The sequence below is a fragment of the Belonocnema kinseyi genome, chromosome 5, assembly GCF_010883055.1.
Source record: "Belonocnema kinseyi isolate 2016_QV_RU_SX_M_011 chromosome 5, B_treatae_v1, whole genome shotgun sequence".
NCBI lineage: Eukaryota > Metazoa > Arthropoda > Insecta > Hymenoptera > Cynipidae > Belonocnema > Belonocnema kinseyi.
The window spans coordinates 63,186,126-63,205,493 of record NC_046661.1 but is presented as its reverse complement, the minus strand read 5'-3'; the positions used below and the strand labels follow the sequence as shown (position 1 = coordinate 63,205,493).

Genomic DNA, 19,368 nt, shown 5'->3' with positions numbered 1-19,368 from the left:
ATGTATGTAGAGATACAAACTTCCGCGTGGTGGGACACCCTGATAGTATGTGTTCTAGGTACTCAGCGTGTGCATGAAACGCTCTGCACCTATCGCCAGGAACTTCTTGAATGAAACCCTCTGTACCTGAATTAAGCCCTGATGATCTGTGAAAAGCAAAAGTTTGCTTTTTTGACATGGACTGTTTTTCCACATTTCTGCAAAAGTTCCCGTGAATTTTTTTGTCAAGTAGCTCTTCGCGGAATGGTTCAACCTCTGCTTTCTTCACATCAGCTTTTAAATTAAAAGGATATAGATAGAGCAATGCACTTTTCTCACTTCTGATGTTAAAATTCAGGACAAGGGTCTCGGCCGCCTGCTCCGCGCCTTTGTAGACAAACGATCCTTTGCCAATTATTTCGTGGTTCCTGACCATTTTAAGGAGAGGATCTCTGCCATTTGGTATAAAATTAATCTTCTTGGTCGAAAGTTAACTAACTGTTTAGAAAAAAATCATATGTTGTCGAAAATCCCTCTATTTGGTTAAAAATTGATATGATTTTTGTTAAAATGTCAAATTTTTTTGGTAAAAAAGATTTCTTTTTGGTTCAAAACCCAACTATTTGATGAGAAATGTATATAATTTGTTAAAAATTCGCCTTTTTTGGTAAGAAATTATCCTCTGGTTTAGAAATGCAACTATTTGTTTTGGAACTGATATTTTTTATTAAGAATTCGTCTTTTTGGAAAAAAATTTTCCTTTGTGGTTGAAAATTTAACTATTTAGGTACTTTTATTAACGGACAAACTTTTTTCAGTTTAATTCCTTGGGCTACTGGCACCCTACTTTAGCCGGACTAATTTTCTGGAGTAAGTTCATCTTCTACAGAGCAGAAGCCTTATAGATCGGAATCTACTTGAAAGGACATAGCGTGTTAAATGGTTTTATTCATTGTATTTTTGTCTTACAGTCCGTTCGAAGATACTTAGAGTGTGGTTTAAAAAGCAAGAGGTTTCTTGGCTTGTACGATAATGGTGTCTTCGATGGAGATGTGTCCCACAAATCAAAGAAATCTAATTTCTCAATGTAACGAATTATGGGGCTACATCACTAGTATTGCACAGTGCCACCCACAACAGGCTTCTCTCAGATGAAAGACATTGTTTAGTCGGGCAATAAGATCGAACCGAGGCGACGACCCGGCAGTGGCCCCGACAAACGCGAGAATATTGTTTTAAATGGTAGGAGCAACTCAGGAGGGACACCCTGCCTGTTGGCAAGGAAGCTCATCAGCGAAGATTACATCCACGTTAAGATTCCATTGAAACTCATCGTAGGAAAGACGAACGAACCCATCGCGACACTGACACCCTTAGGATGGACGACACATAGACCATTTACGGCGGTAGATGTAAATGAGGATTGTATATTATTCGTCCACCACACTGAAGATGAGGACCTTGGTCCTTAAATGAAAAAATTTTGGAACTTAGAGAGCTTTGGTGTTGATATCCAAGTCAAGGCTCTGCGTTCCAAGGAGAATCAACGAGCAGAAGATATCCTGGAGCGAACAACTCATCGACAGGGTGACCCCTGGAGACAGGGCTACTCTGGAAGAGTGACAACGACGTGCTACCAGACAGTAGGAAGATGGCCGAGCAACGGTTTCGTACGGTGCAGAAGAAAATTGCTACAGATCCCGTTTTCAAGGCACATTACGATAAAAAAATCGAAGACTATTGCTCAAAGGGGTAAATTTCAGTTGAAAATTGTAAAGATAAAAATAGATAAAGTATTCAAAAGTGGTCAAAATGCATTTCTCAGCATTTATGACTTTTGGGCGTATTTTGAGGGCATAAGGACAAAAACACAAAGAGGTAGACATACTGAACAGGGGTTGTCATAATCGAAAACTAAAAGGGGTAATTTAAAAGGGTAAACAAAATGGTGTATCTGAATGTTTAAAAATAACTGTGGGGAGTAGTCATATTGAATGTGGTTAGTTCTGATCAATAATTCAAGAGTATTCACAATTTCAGAAAGGAGTTTTCAAAATTAAAGAAAAAGGGTAACCATAACTTTACAAAAAGGGTAGTCGTATTCTATAAAATTCGGCAAATTAATTCAAGAACAAAGGGGGTGGTCATATTTCAACAAAATGAAAGTGTAGTAAAAAAAAGCGTTAGTCATATCTCAACGAGAGGGGTAACAATAATGAAACAAAAGAAAGGGGCAGTAAATTTGTCTAAAAAAAGGGCTGGTCACAATTGAACAGAATACGGAGTTAACATTCCACTAGAAGAGGTAATTGATTTAACCAAAAGGGACAGCCAAAATTGAAAAAAAAAGGGTAATGGATTCAACAAAAGGGATAGTCATGATTTACAAAAAGGGGTAGTCAGAACTCACTAATAAGAGGGCATTAATTGAACAAAAAGGGTCAAACACAATTCAACAGGAGGGATAATCAGAGCTTCGTCAAAAATCATAATTCAATAAATCAAGTGGCGAAATAGAACAACATAATACATTAACCATTAATCAACAATCGGCAAAATCGAGAAACATATTACATCGGCAATAAATCAGTATTGGGCAAAATCGAGCTACATACTACATCAGCAAATAACCAATAATATTTATAATTTAAAGGAAAAAATAGTTTGGAACCTGAACAAGTAATAAATAGTATCAATCATTACTCAAACGACAAGAAATTATCAATGATCTAAAATCTGTCAACAATCCACTTTTTGGGTTGGAAATTCCGCAAAACAATTACTTTAATTTTAAGAACATAGCTCGAACAACGACTCAAACACGTGCCATCGAACTCTTAAAAGTGAACACAAAAGTATCATTTTTACATCAAAAGAAAGGGAATTCTGGAATTCCACATCACAAACCTCCATAAAAGCAAAATCGTTTCAGTAAAAAGAAAATCCACAGCACAAAAAAAAAAGAATGGCCACGTTTCAAGTAAGTTCCGCTACTCAACTGAGTCTATTGAAAGAACGAGTCTTATCGTAGAATTCGCAGCGAAATTTCCGACGATAATTCCTTGCAGAATCCCTTACACCCTTCTGGAATATTCTACGGAGTTACTTAAAATATTAATTTGGCCACTGAACTAAACTTATTGGCTTGTAAATGGGTATGTAACCATAGTCAGAATAGCGGTCTTTTGCAGTCTGCATTTTTTATCAAGTTTGATGGGAGCTGTTTTGAGAAGCGTAACAGAATATAATTTCAGAGAAAATTAATTGTGTACCACAGGCCATACGAAACATTTGTCTGCACGAGGCAAGTGACTAGGCTAACCTTATGGATTTTGAGCCGTTGATTCCAAATCTGTCCTCAGAATTTCTCCTACACGTCTCACTTTTCCTCTATATGCAAAAAGTAGGGAAAAGCCTAGGGATTTTCTAATCACACAGGCCATATGAAAAATTTATCTGCACGAGGCAAGTGACTAGGCTACACTTATGGATTTTGAGCCGCTGAATCCAAATCTGGACGCAGAATTTCTCATACACGCCTCAGTTTTTCCATAGATGCAGAATAAAAGGAAAGCCCTAGAGATAAATTGCACGTTATCAGTCACTTGTCCTGAGCCGACAACTTTTTATTTTGTCGGCCTGTGTGACCAAAAATTTTCTACACTTTTCCCTATATTTTGCATCTAGAGAGAAAATAGGACAAGTCCGATAAATTATGTGTGCGAATTTCAATTTAGCACGCAAATCTGTAAAGGATATGGCTTTTTGTTATTTTTTCCCGTACAAACTATATAATATGAGAAAGACCTTCAATTTTCTTAAAATTACACAAGCTAGGGGAAACAAAAGGCACACTAGAGAATTTTTGTGTAAAAATTAAATCTCTATTAGTCGCTACACTTAGAATATAACATCCATGTGTCTATTTTCGTGTATATTGGTAATATCAAAATAACGTCCAGAATATCCCTAGGTTTTCGTCCATTTTCTGAATCTAGGGGAAAACTGAGACGTGTACCAGAAATTCTGAGGCCAGATTTAGATTCAGCGGCTCAAAATCCATACGGGTAGCCTACTCACTTGTTTCGTGCAGACAACTTTTGTTATGGCTAGTGTGACCAGAAAATCCCTAGGCTTTTCCCTACTTTTTAAATCTAGGGAAATTTAAAAAGTAGATTTACCCTAGCTAGGGAAAACGGGAAGCACACTGGGGAATTTTTTAGTAGGAGAAATTCTGAGGACAGATTCGGATTCAGCGGCTCAAAATTTATAAGGGTAGCCTAGTCACTTATCTCATGCAGACAACTTTTTTTTGTGGGCCTGTGATATTAATATTTTTATGCGTTTTATATTAGCATATGTAAGTTTCGCTACAAACATTTACATAGAAGGGAAGTTTTCAGGGAAAATTATATAAAAGGGGTGATTTTTCAAGTGTTATGTAATTAATTTAAAGTTCTGAAACCACCTTACGTTGTTTAAGCCGGTTCTTAAACTTTTAAAACGTTTTTGATTGGGGGTAATTTTTTGCGATACGCATTACATGTCTTCGAAGAGCAAAAAAGTGCAACAACAAAAATCTCCACTAATCGTTTATCTCATTATAAAATTTTTTAGTGATTTTAGCAAACAAATTTTTGTTTAGCATAAATTTGCAAAAAAAGGTGGCTTATTCCATTTTTCATTTTTCCTTGGTGGCGGCTCTGGGTCGACGGACCTAATATAATATACATTTGATACCAAAGAGGTTGAGTTTTGTTGTTGAGAAATGTGGTTTGGTATTTAAATATTAGTAAATAATTGTCCAGAAAAGTAATTTTGCTAGGATACATAAATGTTAGGTTTTTTTGTTAGTTTTGTCAAAATATATATAACAGAAACTCTGTGAGGAATCGAAAAGGGTGACTTCTATTGCCATAAAATAAGTTTGGTTATATAAATCTTAGTAACAAATTTTTACGTTTAAATTTAGACGAAAAGTACACATTGTTGTAAGTTAAAAAATGAGTGAACCTAAAAATGTATATCTTCGATAACAGAGCATATAAATACATATATTCATGACATTCTCTATTATTTGTTATAGACCTGAAGAGGCTGCGGTTCCGCAGTGAAATGCATTGACTATACTCCAGTTTTTTAAATATAATATATATGAATTGTCCAAAGACCAAAGGCTATCAATTGTTACCACCTTTATATACATTTATTCTTATAAATCGGACTAATTCAAAAAACAAATTTTTTCTAGATTTGTTAAAACTTAGGTAACAGAAATTCTCAGAGGCACGGAAAAGAGTAACCTTTTTGTAGGAAAAGGTGTTATTCGTTAGGCTTAGTTAGCAATTTTAAAGAAAGTGAGTTTGCTGCGATTCGTGAATGTTCAGGTTTATGTTACTTTTGTTACAAGTTATGTAACAGAAATTCTGATTTAGGGGTTTTTTTTTATAGTTTGACCTTGCTGTTCTAATAAACGTTGGAGAGAAGAATTCAAAATTTAAAAAGGTTTCGGAGGTTTGAACTTTGCGTTTTGCAATAAACAACGGAAGGCAGCTATTAGAAAAAATAACTGATGTACTATTTTAAACATGAGCAATATATTTTCCATTATAACTATTTAAATGAAGAATGCCTAATTAACAGTGAAAATTTGCTAAGTTTTGTGCATTCCATTTATAAAAATCTTTAACACATGTTTGTTCCTTATGTTATTCTGAAATGTTCCTGGGAACATCTATATATCATCCGATATTATCGGATAATATCTAAATATTATCCGATCAGCTTCTTCCTTTTGAGAGCTTACTTTGCCATCAAAAGGTACCAACAGAATATGGGTCTACTTTGATTCGATCAAATGTTTTTTTTTTTACTTATAGAATGAATCACTCTAATATATAGTGTCTAAGTTATTAACTTATTGTTTGCCAATGCTTTAATCACGAGGAATTTTAAAACTAAAAATTTATGTTCAGTAGTATCAAGCATTACTATATCTGTGTACTGACATATGTTATGATATAATTAGACTGAAAAAGCTATCTAAGGTAATTTGCTTCAGTAAGTTCAAACAAATTTGATTGAGAATACCTGTAAAATTAGGGGCTGTAAGGGAATCGAGTTTTATAAAAAAAAGTCGTCGTTTATAAGGCTATATGTAAATAATAGCATGTCCTGCAAAAGAATATCAAGGGATACTTTTTTCTGCATACAAATGATTGAAAATAATAAGAATGATTTATAACATTTTACATAAATAGTACTAAATAATTTCAATTTCAATTTTATTTTCACTAATTTTAAGGTTTTAAAGCATATTTTTTGCCCTTTCTTTGTATCGTATTTGAAGCTTTTTAGTAGATTTTGTAGTTTTTGCAGTAGATTTGACAGTTTCGTCTTCTTTTTATGTTTCTTTACCTTCCACTAGTGGAGTTTGTGCTGTTCGAGATATAAAAAGTTTAACTTCGTTGTTTCTTTCGTAGTCTTCCAAACGTGACTTTTTTGAATTCCTGATTGTTTTAAGGAGACAAAAATCCATTCACTTGTGTTGAATGGATTTCAAAGGTTTCTGAATTGCGTCTCTCTCACTTGAATTGCAGATTGCTAGCGATGATTAGTTTTAATTTTTCGATAATTTAGCAATTTCAACAATTGTATGAAATATGACAGCTCAACCTTAAAAAATTCGTGCTCATTCAAAAAGAGGGAAACCGATTCAATATGAATTTGCTTGAAATGGTCATTACAGCACATGGCAGATTCAAAGCTTATTGAAAAAATGACCGATTCACATAGTCGCAAACCGATTCAGTTTTAACTTTCTGAATCTGCACATGACAGATACGCAATTCACACAGTCGTCTTTTCAATGGTTTCTTTTTTCCTGGGTTCTTTCATTTATTTCCATTCTAATAGCTTTTTTCCCCTGAATTTTTCAACTTCTTCTGTAAGCAAGTAAATTAAACTTATTGCAGTCCTGTATTTTTAAACTTCTACTACAAAGTCGGATGCATTTTGTATTGTTTCACTAATCGATTTTTAAAGACTGTGATAATTTAGGTAGTGCTTAACTAATCATCCAATTGCATCTGCAGAACCTTTGCTGTGTCCGGTTTCCGAAAACAGCTTTTTTATATAGTGTCTAAAATTTTTCATTTCATATATTTGATACCGATTTTTAAAGTGACTAAACGTACAAAAGCGAGCGCAAAGCGCGAGAGCGTAACGCGCAATAAGAATGTGCCGCACAGCGGGCATATTTTGTTTGTATTAGATAGTTAAATGTTGCTGAAACTATATAAGATAATTATTTTGTACAAGTGTGGCTTCTTATTTCGCGATAAAAAGGCAATGGTGAATAAACTTATTGTTTAAATTTCATATTTATTTACTTAAGATGAAATGCCGAACTTTTTATAATTTTTAAGTAATAAATGTGAACGTCAATCTCTAAATATGTTAAAAGTTATAAGATTTCGGTATTCAATGTTTAATAAATAAATATGAAATTTGAACGATGAATTTACTGACATTTATCTTTTTGTTGCGAATCACAAAAACAAAGGGTTCGATTCGAACCGATCCCTTTAGAAAATTTAACGGTTCGGTTCAAACCCGAACCCCTCCAGAATCCCTTATTATTGTAACGAAGCTAAAAGGTTCCGATCCCTGGATGTAATACTTTTTTTAAAATTTTGTCGCCATTTCAGATCTCTAGTATGCTGAGTCATGGAAGCCCGTTCGTTTATTTAATATCTCATTGTTGAAAATTGCTGAAACAAATCACAAATCACTAAAAAATAAAAAGTCTAAGATTTACATTTCATTAAGTTTGAATCATTTGTTTAATTAGAAGTTTAAACAATAGGAACTTTTAAAGCTGTATGGCGCCCTGAGAAATCTTAATGTCTCATGTACATTGAAGAGGAGAGTTCGTGTACGCCTATAGCTTACGGCAGCTTGAGCGTTTTTTAAGGGCATGTGATACATTATCGTTTGGTCAATCGGGTGCAGTTCACCCGGCTTTTTTCCACAAAAATAAACATTTTTTAAAAATTGAATTCGAAGATGCTACAAAATACCATAACGGACGTTCCCGGACTCTTTTTTGAGGGATAATAATAAAAAAGATGTATTGTTCTGAATAAAAATTGCATGCATGTGCACTATTTTGAGGTTGGGATCGCCTTTCAGCTCTCTGTCATTCCGGTAATGTAGGTCTATGTCGTAACGATGCTGTCGGTAGCACTCAAGAATAATGGGAGGGAATTGTAATACACATAACCTGGAAATACACAAACACGTCAAATTTGGAAAATGTGAATTTTTTTAATTAACCTACGAAAAAAGTGTGCGAGGACGTCCCTTAGCATGTCCGCTATCATGTCCAAAATTGTTAAGACGAAATATTTATTACTCTAGGAAAAAAGCCGAGGAAACCTAAGACTGGTAAAATCGATAATTTTTTAAGTATCACATGTCCTTAAGGGATTTATTTCACGCTTAAATTGGTCAGTGCAGTGAAAGTACGCTTTTTCAATAAGAGTTTTACAGTATTGAAACTAATTAAGATCGTCAATGCAGAAAGTTGCACAACATAAGTTTATTTTTGAATAATTACATTTCTATCAAAAAAAAATAATTGAAAAAATAGATCATTATGCCAAGATCAAAATTGGTTGCTTGACCAAGAATCGAACTTTTGGGAACGGTGAAAGTAACCGAAAGTTAAAGAACGACCGACGGTCTATGGCCTAATGTATCTGTTTAATATTTGAAAGTACATTTTTTGCAACTGCAATTAGTTTAGTTCAGACGAAGAATAGATTTCAAATTTTGTTAAATGCGATTAAAAATAATTTTTAGAACGAAGAATCTACATCTTGTACTGGATTTCAGAAAAGGAAAAAAGTACAAAAACATAAGTTTTTATTATAAACTGTAAATTATACTTTCTTCATTTCGATTCTACGAGAATTTTCAAGCAGATTAATTGTCAACTGAACTCTAAAGATTGTTTTATTGAGATTTTGATAAACATTTAAAAAATCTATAATCAATTCTCAGGAATATTAAAGATAAAAGTGTGAATGGTGGTAAAAATTCCTTAATAACCAACTTTTAACTTGATTCTGCTTTTTATACAGGTTGGACACGCTGGGGCTTACATACATGGCGAGTTGAATGCTACCCGAATTGCACAGCAGCAGGGGAGAAGCCATTATACAGGGGTATTTTCATATTTCGCGCCTTAAAAGTTGCATTCGGATCGGCTATTCGGCCAAGTCCGTGCATCTTCGGATCAAGTTTGTGATAGTTTCCATGGTTGCGTTCGAAACTTCAAACGGTTATGTTCAGATTCACCTGTTATTCCTAATTGCTATTAGTAAATGTAGGCAATGTTAATTTAAAGTTTACGCATGTAACCCTTCATTCACTTTATTTAAAAAATATCCTGTCTATTCATAACATACCTTTTTTATGCAGTAAAAGTAAGCGTTAAACACAATTCACTCTTCGCCCACTGGAAGCACAGAATATTATTACTATTTTATAATATTTGTCACTTAGCAGCCATTCTATAATGTTATTGGCACAGAAAAAAATGACGTTTACTTCTCAGTTAACATGTCTCACTTCATTATTAATTAAACACTTTTATTATTTGTAATTACTATATAACATAACCTATATTGTTTTGACACTTGTATCCGTTTGAAGTTTCGAACGCAACCATGGAAACTATCATAAACTTGATCCGAAGATGCACGGATTTGACCGAATGGCCGATCCGAATGAAACTTTGGAGACGCGAAATATGAAAATACCCCTGTATAATGGCTTCTCCTCTGCTGTTGTGCAATTCGGGCTAACTCTAGTCCGTGTGACCTAAACTAAGGAACTGTCCTCTTAAAGAGGTCCTAGCTAAAAATCCGGAAGCTCGCCTCGGGCCGACAATGAAGAAGCAACGCTAAACTACATGATGGAAGTTCACTTCCCAGGTTTTTAGCGAATACGAACCGACCATGAGGAGGAGGCGGCTGGTGTTAAGTGGAGGAAGGGTGGTGCCAAGAGAAGGAAGGATGGTGCCAACAGCCGGAAAGGGTCGATTGGAATTTCACCTCCAAAGGCGTAGACATCAAAAAGAGGAATGGGTCGTAGGGTCCTTCTGTCCACCAGTACAACGCTTTTATAGAAAGGACTGGATTTTCTCATCCCTCCACTGTCGAAATTATTTAGGGTAAGAATTTTTCCAAAACACATAACATCGGCATGGAAGGACGGTAGAGTGGCCTTCATTGCCAAAGCTGGGAGCGACGGTTACACTGCTGTGCAAGATCTTCGACAGATCGGCTTAACATCTTTTATCCTAAAGACGTTGGAAGCTAGTCGAGAGATATATTAGGGATGAGGTGCTTTTGGCCTCCCCACTGCACAGAGGGTAGCACGCTTCCCAGGCAGGCTGCTCGGTAGAAAAGGCACTCAAAGCTGTAGTACTAAAATTGAAGTCATCTGTCGAAAGGATTTGAGGTGTGGCGTGCCAACCCAGCTAGAAAGCTGTATAGGAAGTTTTCTAAGCCAAAGAAGACTCGAAACCAGATGGGGGGATGGCTTAGTTAAGGGAATAGCGCGAAGGGGCTGCCCACAGTGGAGTGTCCTGCCGCCCATTCTGTGGTGTATGGTAGTGGATAAACTCCTTCGTAGGCTTAATAAGGAGGGGTGTCATACCCAGGGTTATGCGGACAACTTTTTAATCCTAATCAGGGGGCCCATCTGGGAAAATTGATGGGTCTGACAAGGTCGGCGCTGCACTCATTAGATTTCTTACGTTAGCTTAGGATTCTCAGTAAATCCGGAAAAACCAGGATGGTCACTTTCTCAAGAAACTACCAGGTTCTGAAAGTCGACACAGTCCACACCGGCGAAAGGCTTAATGCTCTATGAAGAATTCCGACACGCCGCAATAATGACAAGAGCGGTACACGATATGGGCCGCTTGGCAAGAGTAGATAGATGGACTCGGGAGATTAGGCACACTAGGCTCCCGAGTGACATTAGCATATTGTCGATTCTAGAGACAAAATAACAAAACACTTCAACTTCACCAAGGCTTTTCGCGTTCATATTCCAAGCAGGGATCTGTCGAAGGAAAATCGTAATCCCCTCCTCCAAAGGAAAATCTGGTATACAGATGTCTTCAGGGGAGAGGGATTGTCAGGTGACGGAACCTATGACAGCGCGAGAAGGAGGGTGAGGTCCCGTTTGGGAAACATGCAACCGTTTTTCAGACAGAGGTCCCGGCCGTCTTTTGCTGTACTTGAACATTATTAGAAGAAAACGGGGGTGGCAGACGGATTAAATCTGTACGTATAGCCAACTTACACAAACTGCGGTAGGAAAACCAGACATAACATCAGAACTGGTTTGGGAATGCAAAATGGCATTATACCAATCAGGAAAAAAATGGCTCTCAAAAGGGTTCCTGGTTACACAAGGATCAAGAGCAACGCAAAAGCGGACCAGTTGGAAAATTGCGGAGCGGCAAGTGAGCCCATAGGACCGGAACCGGTACTGGGACTAGCATTTTACTGCATTGGCCTTCCCATCAAAATCTGGATCCGCACAAAACACCGGAAATACGCGCAGAATGGACAAAGCCAGGGAAATCATGGCTTTGCCAAAAAAAGAGGAAAAGACAGTGGTTCATGAGTTCACTGGGCACAAACACTTGAACTAACATATGCAAAAAATGGGATATAACCACACGACAGAGTAGAGGAAATGCGGCAGGGATCCTAAAACATCCTTACACGTATGATGCCAGTGTTCGACATTAGCTCGGCTCAGGTAGCAAAACCTTGGGGCCCATTTTATGGAACCTGAGAAAATTAAAACGCGATCGGTGATTGACATACTGGGCTTCGTCAGGAGGTCAGGAGACAACTACTGAGAGTGAATAGTTAAGTGTCTAGTGCAATAGGCTTTATAGATTAAGCGCCAGGTAAGCTTTACAGGGGCCTCCCACGTGTTTTAAAACTAACTAATTATATTTGTCTCTGATGAACCACTTTATAGTGTTATATAAAAACGTATTTCTCTTATTGAAACTTTTTTTGCGCAAGCATTTTTAACGAATTGATTTTCTTGAGTATTTTTTTTTTAAGGAACGTAATTCTTATCAAACCTCCTTGTGCAATTGTGTTACATAATTTTTTTAAAGTTTATGTTGGTATAAAAAATGTAGATTTAAATATCCGTAACTTTGTACAAATTTATTTTCTCAAATGGAAAATATACGTGTCGCCTAGTTCCATCTAACAAGCAACATACCTCTTCACTGAAAGACTGCCACTTTAAGTATAGAAGCAGAATTATTGTTCGGCATAGCATGATTTAATCTGATTGTTAAAATATTTTGTTTGAGTGACAAACTTTTTTAATATTATTAAAAGAAAAAGAAATTCTATACCAATTTTGTGATTTAAAATTAATAATAGTGTAAAATAAAAACAATTTGTAGATGATAAATGTCAAACTCTTTATTAAATTATATACAATAAATTATGATTTTTAAGATTAAAAATATTTTCAAACAAAAACAAAATGATCTAAAGTTCCCAAAATGCTCCCAATCAATATTTTTCAAGTGGGAACTTTCTTTGGCCGTAAAATTAGAAGTTTTTATCACAGAAAACTTTACATATTACTTCTTTCTTTCGAAAAACAATAACATAAATTTATGTTAATTTTTTGCAAACTCCTTTACTACGCAAGTACGTCTCTAATTTTCGCCCTTACTTCCATTTTTGGCGTTGCCGCGCAGAATTATTAATATTTATAACTTTCACAAAGAGTTGTATCAGAGGGTGAATAAATGATTCATAGAAGGGATGAAATTATAAAGTTATTGTCGATACGCATTCATTTAAGTGTTCCCGCTCCTTTGTAAGGCCTTTTTTTATTAACCGCTTTTTTCAAAATTTGAAGGTATCATTTTGTCAAGTCCATTAATGTTGATTATCATCAAGCATTAAGAATATCTATTTATGATAAAAATTACGTAAAATTAAAAGCTTACTTTTCAGCTTCAATATACGTTCGAAATTAAACAATTCCAAATTAATTGCCTAGCAATTTAAAAAATTTCACTACTTAGAATTTAACATGGAAAATTAAACACATCTATAGCTAAAAAGGGGACCATTTTGAAATTACAAAAATCAGCCTCTTTTGTACATTTTTTATTTTTAAGCAAAATATTTTAGGCGGTTTTGTGTTCAAGGACTTCAAAAAAGACACACACAGTATGCAGACAGAATATCTGCGATCTGGTGACTGCACCATTCACTGTTGTTTTAAACCTCTCTACTTTTCATGTATCAAAATCTGATCTAGTTTTGAAAAATAGATAATAAAATATAACTTTATTCGATTTATTTAAATATTTAAAAAAGAGACATTAACTCTAAATTAAAATTCAAACATTTTAAATATTAAAAAACATCATCATGCATATATAGTAAATAGTCTTACAAAATACGACTGCTTTCTTCGAAAATGTTGAAGGTCGTGGAAGACTTCTACATTGCCCGGAATATCTGCTGAATTGATCTTCCTGTAAAATAAATATTAAAGTTTTCTGATATATTAGTCATTTATTAAGATTTCACATATGTGGCATTCCATTTCATATGAGCACACTACCCAAAATCAATATTTGTTTATTTTCTTTAAATTGCAGTAAATTGTAGTACTATAGGACCCTATTGTAGATGCAAACTAGACGTGTGCAAAAAAAAATCGATGCAAGCTACGATCGGAACAGTTTATTCGATTCGATCAGTCCATCGCTCTAATTTCAAAAACCGAACTTCGACGGGCGCTGTCGTCGGATCGATTTTTTAAATTCGATCGGTCCATCGCTGACTAACAAAACGCATTTTAAGTTCTTAATTTATAATTATAATTCTAAAAATCTAAACAGAAGCAGATAAAATGCAGATTGCAGATCCAGGGAGACATGAAGACAATAGTGTCAATCTGCTGGTTAATATTACGTGACATGTATATATTCCAAAAATAAACACAAACGTCGATTTACTTTTTATTTTGACAATACAAATTTGCTGCACGATTATATAGTAACTAGTAATAATAATTCCTTAGATGTTATTTATCTCAAAATCTGTAAAATATTTCTACAGGCCTTACAGGTTTGTACTATCTATTTTATTTAATATTCTGAATTCAGAAATATAAAGAAGGAGGAGCGCTACTAAATGTTAGCCCAATATTGTATTATTACTTATCCAAGCTTTACTTACATTTCTTGTATCGAATAACTGCTTAGAAAAATGTGTATTCTAAATTTATGGCATTTGGATTAATATTTGTGGAATGAGATATTTCAGACCATATAAAATATATGTATCTCAAATTTTTAATAAGTTTTATAGCATTAAATTAAAATTTTCATCAATTGTATCCAATAATATTTTTGTACGATATTATAAAAAGGAAAGTAGAATCGATTTTATCTGATTTTTACCTCTTTTAACTGAAAGTTATTTGCAGATGGAATTTTGTTTTAGATTAAAGTTCCTTGGTATCCTACAAGCAATTTAAGACCAAATCTTCAATCATTTATTATGGTATTTTTGAAAAACATTATCTTCATTATCTTCATCATGATATTTTAAACCTATAATAAGAATATGAATTGTAGAGCCAAATAATGAAGAAAAAAATGCTTAGTCATTTTCTGGTTATTTCCCAGTTCACAACAATGTTTCCAGGGAATCGAATTTCAAATTGAAATTCCATTAGTTAACTGTTAAAGCTGAACATTTCTTCATGTGAAGTATTTAATAATAAACGAAAACCAAAAGCAGCCTAAATTAAACTCTTCAGAATCTTCAATTTTGCGAATCTTCCAAATTAACACTTAAAAAATTTGCCATTCAAAAACTCTTTATTAAATCGTTTCATAACGAACATGTTGTAAAATGCAAATATTCTAATTTCAAAAACTTTTATTTTAAGAGCTACAAAATAAACATTATCCTAAAATGAAACATTCAAAATAGTAAAGTATAAAATTGGCAAACTTTAATTATACAAATTAAGTGAAATTCGGGTTGCAAATTCAACAATATACACAATTCAATGAAACTAATTAATAGTTTAAAAGTACAATTTTTTTCTTATTTTTTAAAATTAAAAGGTAATAGAAAAGTTCTGAAAAAATTCACGGTGGTATTTTATAAATTTCACAACAAATTACGGTTGAAAAATCTGAAAAACTATTTGTTTTTTGTAAACAAATATGCAACTATACTATCTACGGTTTTATTAAAGATAATAAAGTAATTTAAATTAGAGGTATTTAGTTGAACTATCTGTAATTATTTACAACTACCGTAAACCCGCGGCTCCGCTTGCGTGTGCGAGTTGTGGGGCGAGGGCAAAATTGATAATGAGTTCGCTAATAAAAAAAGCCTAAAAGCTGCTCAGGGATATAATCTATTACTGTAAACATTTATACAACTTTTTGTGCATCGGTTTCGAAGCTGTAAGACGACAAATGTACAGATTTTGAAATTTATACATATTAATGACTGATGATTTCTGATTATTGATGATGATTTATGGGATGCCCTTTTTTCATAGGATCGTCTTACACATGTATTACACGTCTTACACATGTCTTACACGTCTTATTATATAAAATCAAGGTTTGTCTTCACGTACTTACGTAATACAATATGGATGAATGAAAGTTGATTAATTAGCCGATTCTCATACAGATAAACCACTATGATTTCGGTCAAAATATATTCAGTTTTTTGGATACATACTCCACGATTCTACTTTTTTAGTTTTCGTCCGCATCGCACCTCGACTTTTTTTATTTTCTGGCACCTGCGACACCTTCGTCACTTGTAAACCTCCTTAACACAAGCAAACATGTATCCTGCTCATACCTACAAACTCTACACAGACTCTTTTCTGCATACATCCAATGCCTGCATGATTTTACATCCTCCTTCCTAAAATTTTTCAGGTATTCAAGTTCCTCCTGCATCTTAATCATTCAATGCGAGCTGTTTTGCCTTGAAGCCATGATTTGTTTCTATCTTTATTCTCCTTATCTCCCCATAACCGCTTGCCGTCTTTTCTGCCCCTCTCTACTTCTCACTTGCATACCACATTCAAATCTCATTCAATATCTCTCCTCATGCCATTTCGAACGTCTCATATTAGCCCTCCTTTATCTATAAACCTCGCGGACACATGCTTGTGCTTTCCAGGTTCTTTTTAGTGGCCTTAATCATTTTCTCTCTACCTATTTTTTCCCTCAGCATACCTAAATCCGTAACTTAACACTGAGCATACTAACACATCAAATATCCACAATCTCATCCTACAGTCGATTTGGAAGCTTCTTTTACCTATAACTCATACTTGTCCTCACACTTATTATTTACTTTATTCAACTTTTACTCCGGTGAACCCGGTTGTACATCATAGCCACGGACCAAGTCAAGTGACTGACGGGATTACAATGTTATAAGTTAATTTACTACGATGCTTGAAACCTCCTGCGATGATGTTGTAGGTATACAATTACGAGCGGCCGCGAGCGTTGGAGGTTACAACAGTCACCTCTGGATGCTTTCTTAGAGCTACCATCTGCCACTCTACGGGTTTTCAGTCGCTCGCTTCCTGATGGTCAAGAAAGCTTCTTACAATGCAACAGGTGTTTAATAAAACCTCATTCTGAGATGCTGCCAATGCCTCACTGACTCCTAAATGTTGAAGATGTTCAGTGCATCTTGCGTACAGATCGTCTGTAGCCGAAATCACAATGGGATGAATAGATGCACATGGCATACATTAACTACAAGCAAGCGTTTCCTTCCGTGACGCATGACTATCTTATTGAACGTGTACTATGGTTCTGTTTGGCTTAGAACCCATTGAGCAGAACACTAAACAGCATGTATCATGGGTTCAGAATTCATGATAATGAGGAGGGTCATCAAGATGGTCATCAATAATGTCTTACAGCTATCATAGCAGATAAGGTATATTCTCATTGCGACGAAAATGACATTCTTACAAAAGAAGAAAAAGGATGTTGTAAAAACTCACAAGGCTGTAAAGATCTAGTCACTATAGATGCTGTTGCCATGACCCAAGCTCGTAAGCATCAAAGGAACTTACACATGGCATACATTGAATACAAGCAAGCGTTTCCTTCCGTGCCGTATGACTATTTGCTTGAAATTTTAAAACTTTACAAAATCTGCCTACGCATTATTGACTTTCTGAGTCATGCGATGAGGCTCTGAGGTACAAAAATCAAGTATTTTGATCATCGACAACCGAGGATAACTAGATCAATACGCTTTACGACGGGTATATTTCAAGGAGACTCCTTCAGCGCACTATGGTTCTGTTTAGCGTTGAATCCATTGAGAAAAACACTAAACAGCATGTATCATGGGTTCAGAATTCATGATAATGAGGATGATCATCAAGCGACCCATCTTCTGTACATGGATGACTTAAAGCTGTACGCTACTTCGGTCCAAAAACTACAGCAGGTGTTCAATGTCATGCAGCAGTTTTCCAATGATATCCATATGGAGTTCGGACTAGACAAATGTAGAACAGTGCATTTAGACAGAGGAGAATTAGGGACCACAGAGTTAGAGAACGAGTTCGAAAATGACATCGAGGAAAAAGCTGTAGGCGATTCATATAAATATCTGGGTATTTTTGAATCGAAGGGTATTCGGCATACAATAGTTAAGACAAGCCTAACGACTGCCTTCACTACGAGACTCACAATGATTATGAAGAGTTTTCTCAAATGGGCAAACAAAATTAGGGCAATCAACACATATGCCATCCTTGTCCTCGCGTACTCCTTCAGGCTCATCAAATGGTCTAACACCAACCTTGAAAAGTGAAACAGAATCGTCCGCGTAGAAATGACGAAGCACCGAATGCATCACAAGAATTCAGCGATTGAAGGGGTAGTTTTACCACGACGTGTAGAGGGTAGGGGCATTGTCGATGTTAAAAAACTGTGTGAGTCACAAGTTATACAGTCGCGAGACTATTTTCACAGCAAACGAAATGTTGCGCTTTACATCACCATCTATAAAGCGGATCTTGACTACACACCCTGAAATTGGTCCTCAGATGGGGCCTTGAATATCAGGACAGAAAACATAGTGGAATTAGAAATACAATGGAGGCAGAAAGCTATACACGGCGAACACCCCAAAACTTTAGATCAACATGAAGTTGATAGTGAGGTACCCAATGTTTGGTTAAGAAAGGGTGTTCTGTACCCAGATGTGCAAGGATTCGTCATTGCGATACAGGACATTTCAATGTCCTTTTTAAAAAGCGAAGAGTACATCTTATACTGGGGTGTTACTATCCAAACGGATCATTACATCCGGGCTAATTGAGCTGACATCGTGATGCGAGAAAAAAAAGGTGGAAGAGTCTACAGCATCGACATTGCCTGTCCTCATACTTATTATAAGAGAAGTTGTAAACTCCAGAAGTAGTTCATTAGAGTGCGGTCCCTAGCCGTGACTAACCGTACGCGGCAACCGGCACAGTTGGAGGAGAGGGTTTCACCTCTGGATACTTTTTTAGAGTTACCCACCTTTGTACAATGTTAGTAAGAACAGTGTTATCGGACCAGATGCAGTGATCCCAGAAGAACAGCCTTTTGCACGTGACATGTGATCGTCTGAGCCTGATGCTGTCAAGCCCGGATATTATTGAATTGGCTAAGAAATGAAGCTTTCATACCTCTAACGCCGCCGATTATGAGAACCACAAAATGGACTTTGTAGCCTTGGTACGGCCTACTCAGCTCGAAGAGTAGAGCCTGACATTTTGCCCGTTTTTCTTCCTGCTTTGTCGTGATATTACCATCGGCTGGTGCCGAGAATTCAATTACGTTAATTATGTTGGTCTTTAGATCTTGGGGGACAATATTAGGCTTTGCAGTACTGATACGTTGAGTGATGGAGAATGAGAAATTCCATTAGATCTTAGACTGATCATTCTCTACAACGGACTCTTGTTCCCCAAGGACGTATGGCAATACGGGCATTAGATCAAAAGGATAGGAATGCCTAGGATGGTAATATAACACTTTTAGAGCCGCATTATGTCTCTTTGTACCCGAAGCGTGCATACTTTAAGCATCCACTGAGAACATGTCCAATATTTTCTGGATCTCGCTTGCACGCTCGGCAGTTGGTATCGGTTACAGGTACATTCATCATGCGCTTACGGTAAACTACGGTGTCTATGACGCCTTCTTGACAGATAAAAAGAAATCCCTCCATATCC

At 35.7% G+C, this 19,368-nt stretch overlaps 1 protein-coding gene across 9 annotated transcripts in view; it reads right to left on the bottom strand.

Moving 5' to 3' along the window:
• The window catches only part of LOC117172410 (liprin-beta-1), a 145,052-nt gene that overhangs the window by 70,995 nt on the left and 54,689 nt on the right, over nucleotides 1–19,368 (bottom strand). For all 9 annotated transcript variants that reach the window (XM_033360309.1, XM_033360310.1, XM_033360312.1 and 6 more), the window contains exon 6: nucleotides 13,513–13,594. In XM_033360309.1, coding sequence (XP_033216200.1) covers nucleotides 13,513–13,594 — 82 coding nt within the window. The remainder of the gene's footprint in view (nucleotides 1–13,512; nucleotides 13,595–19,368) is intronic.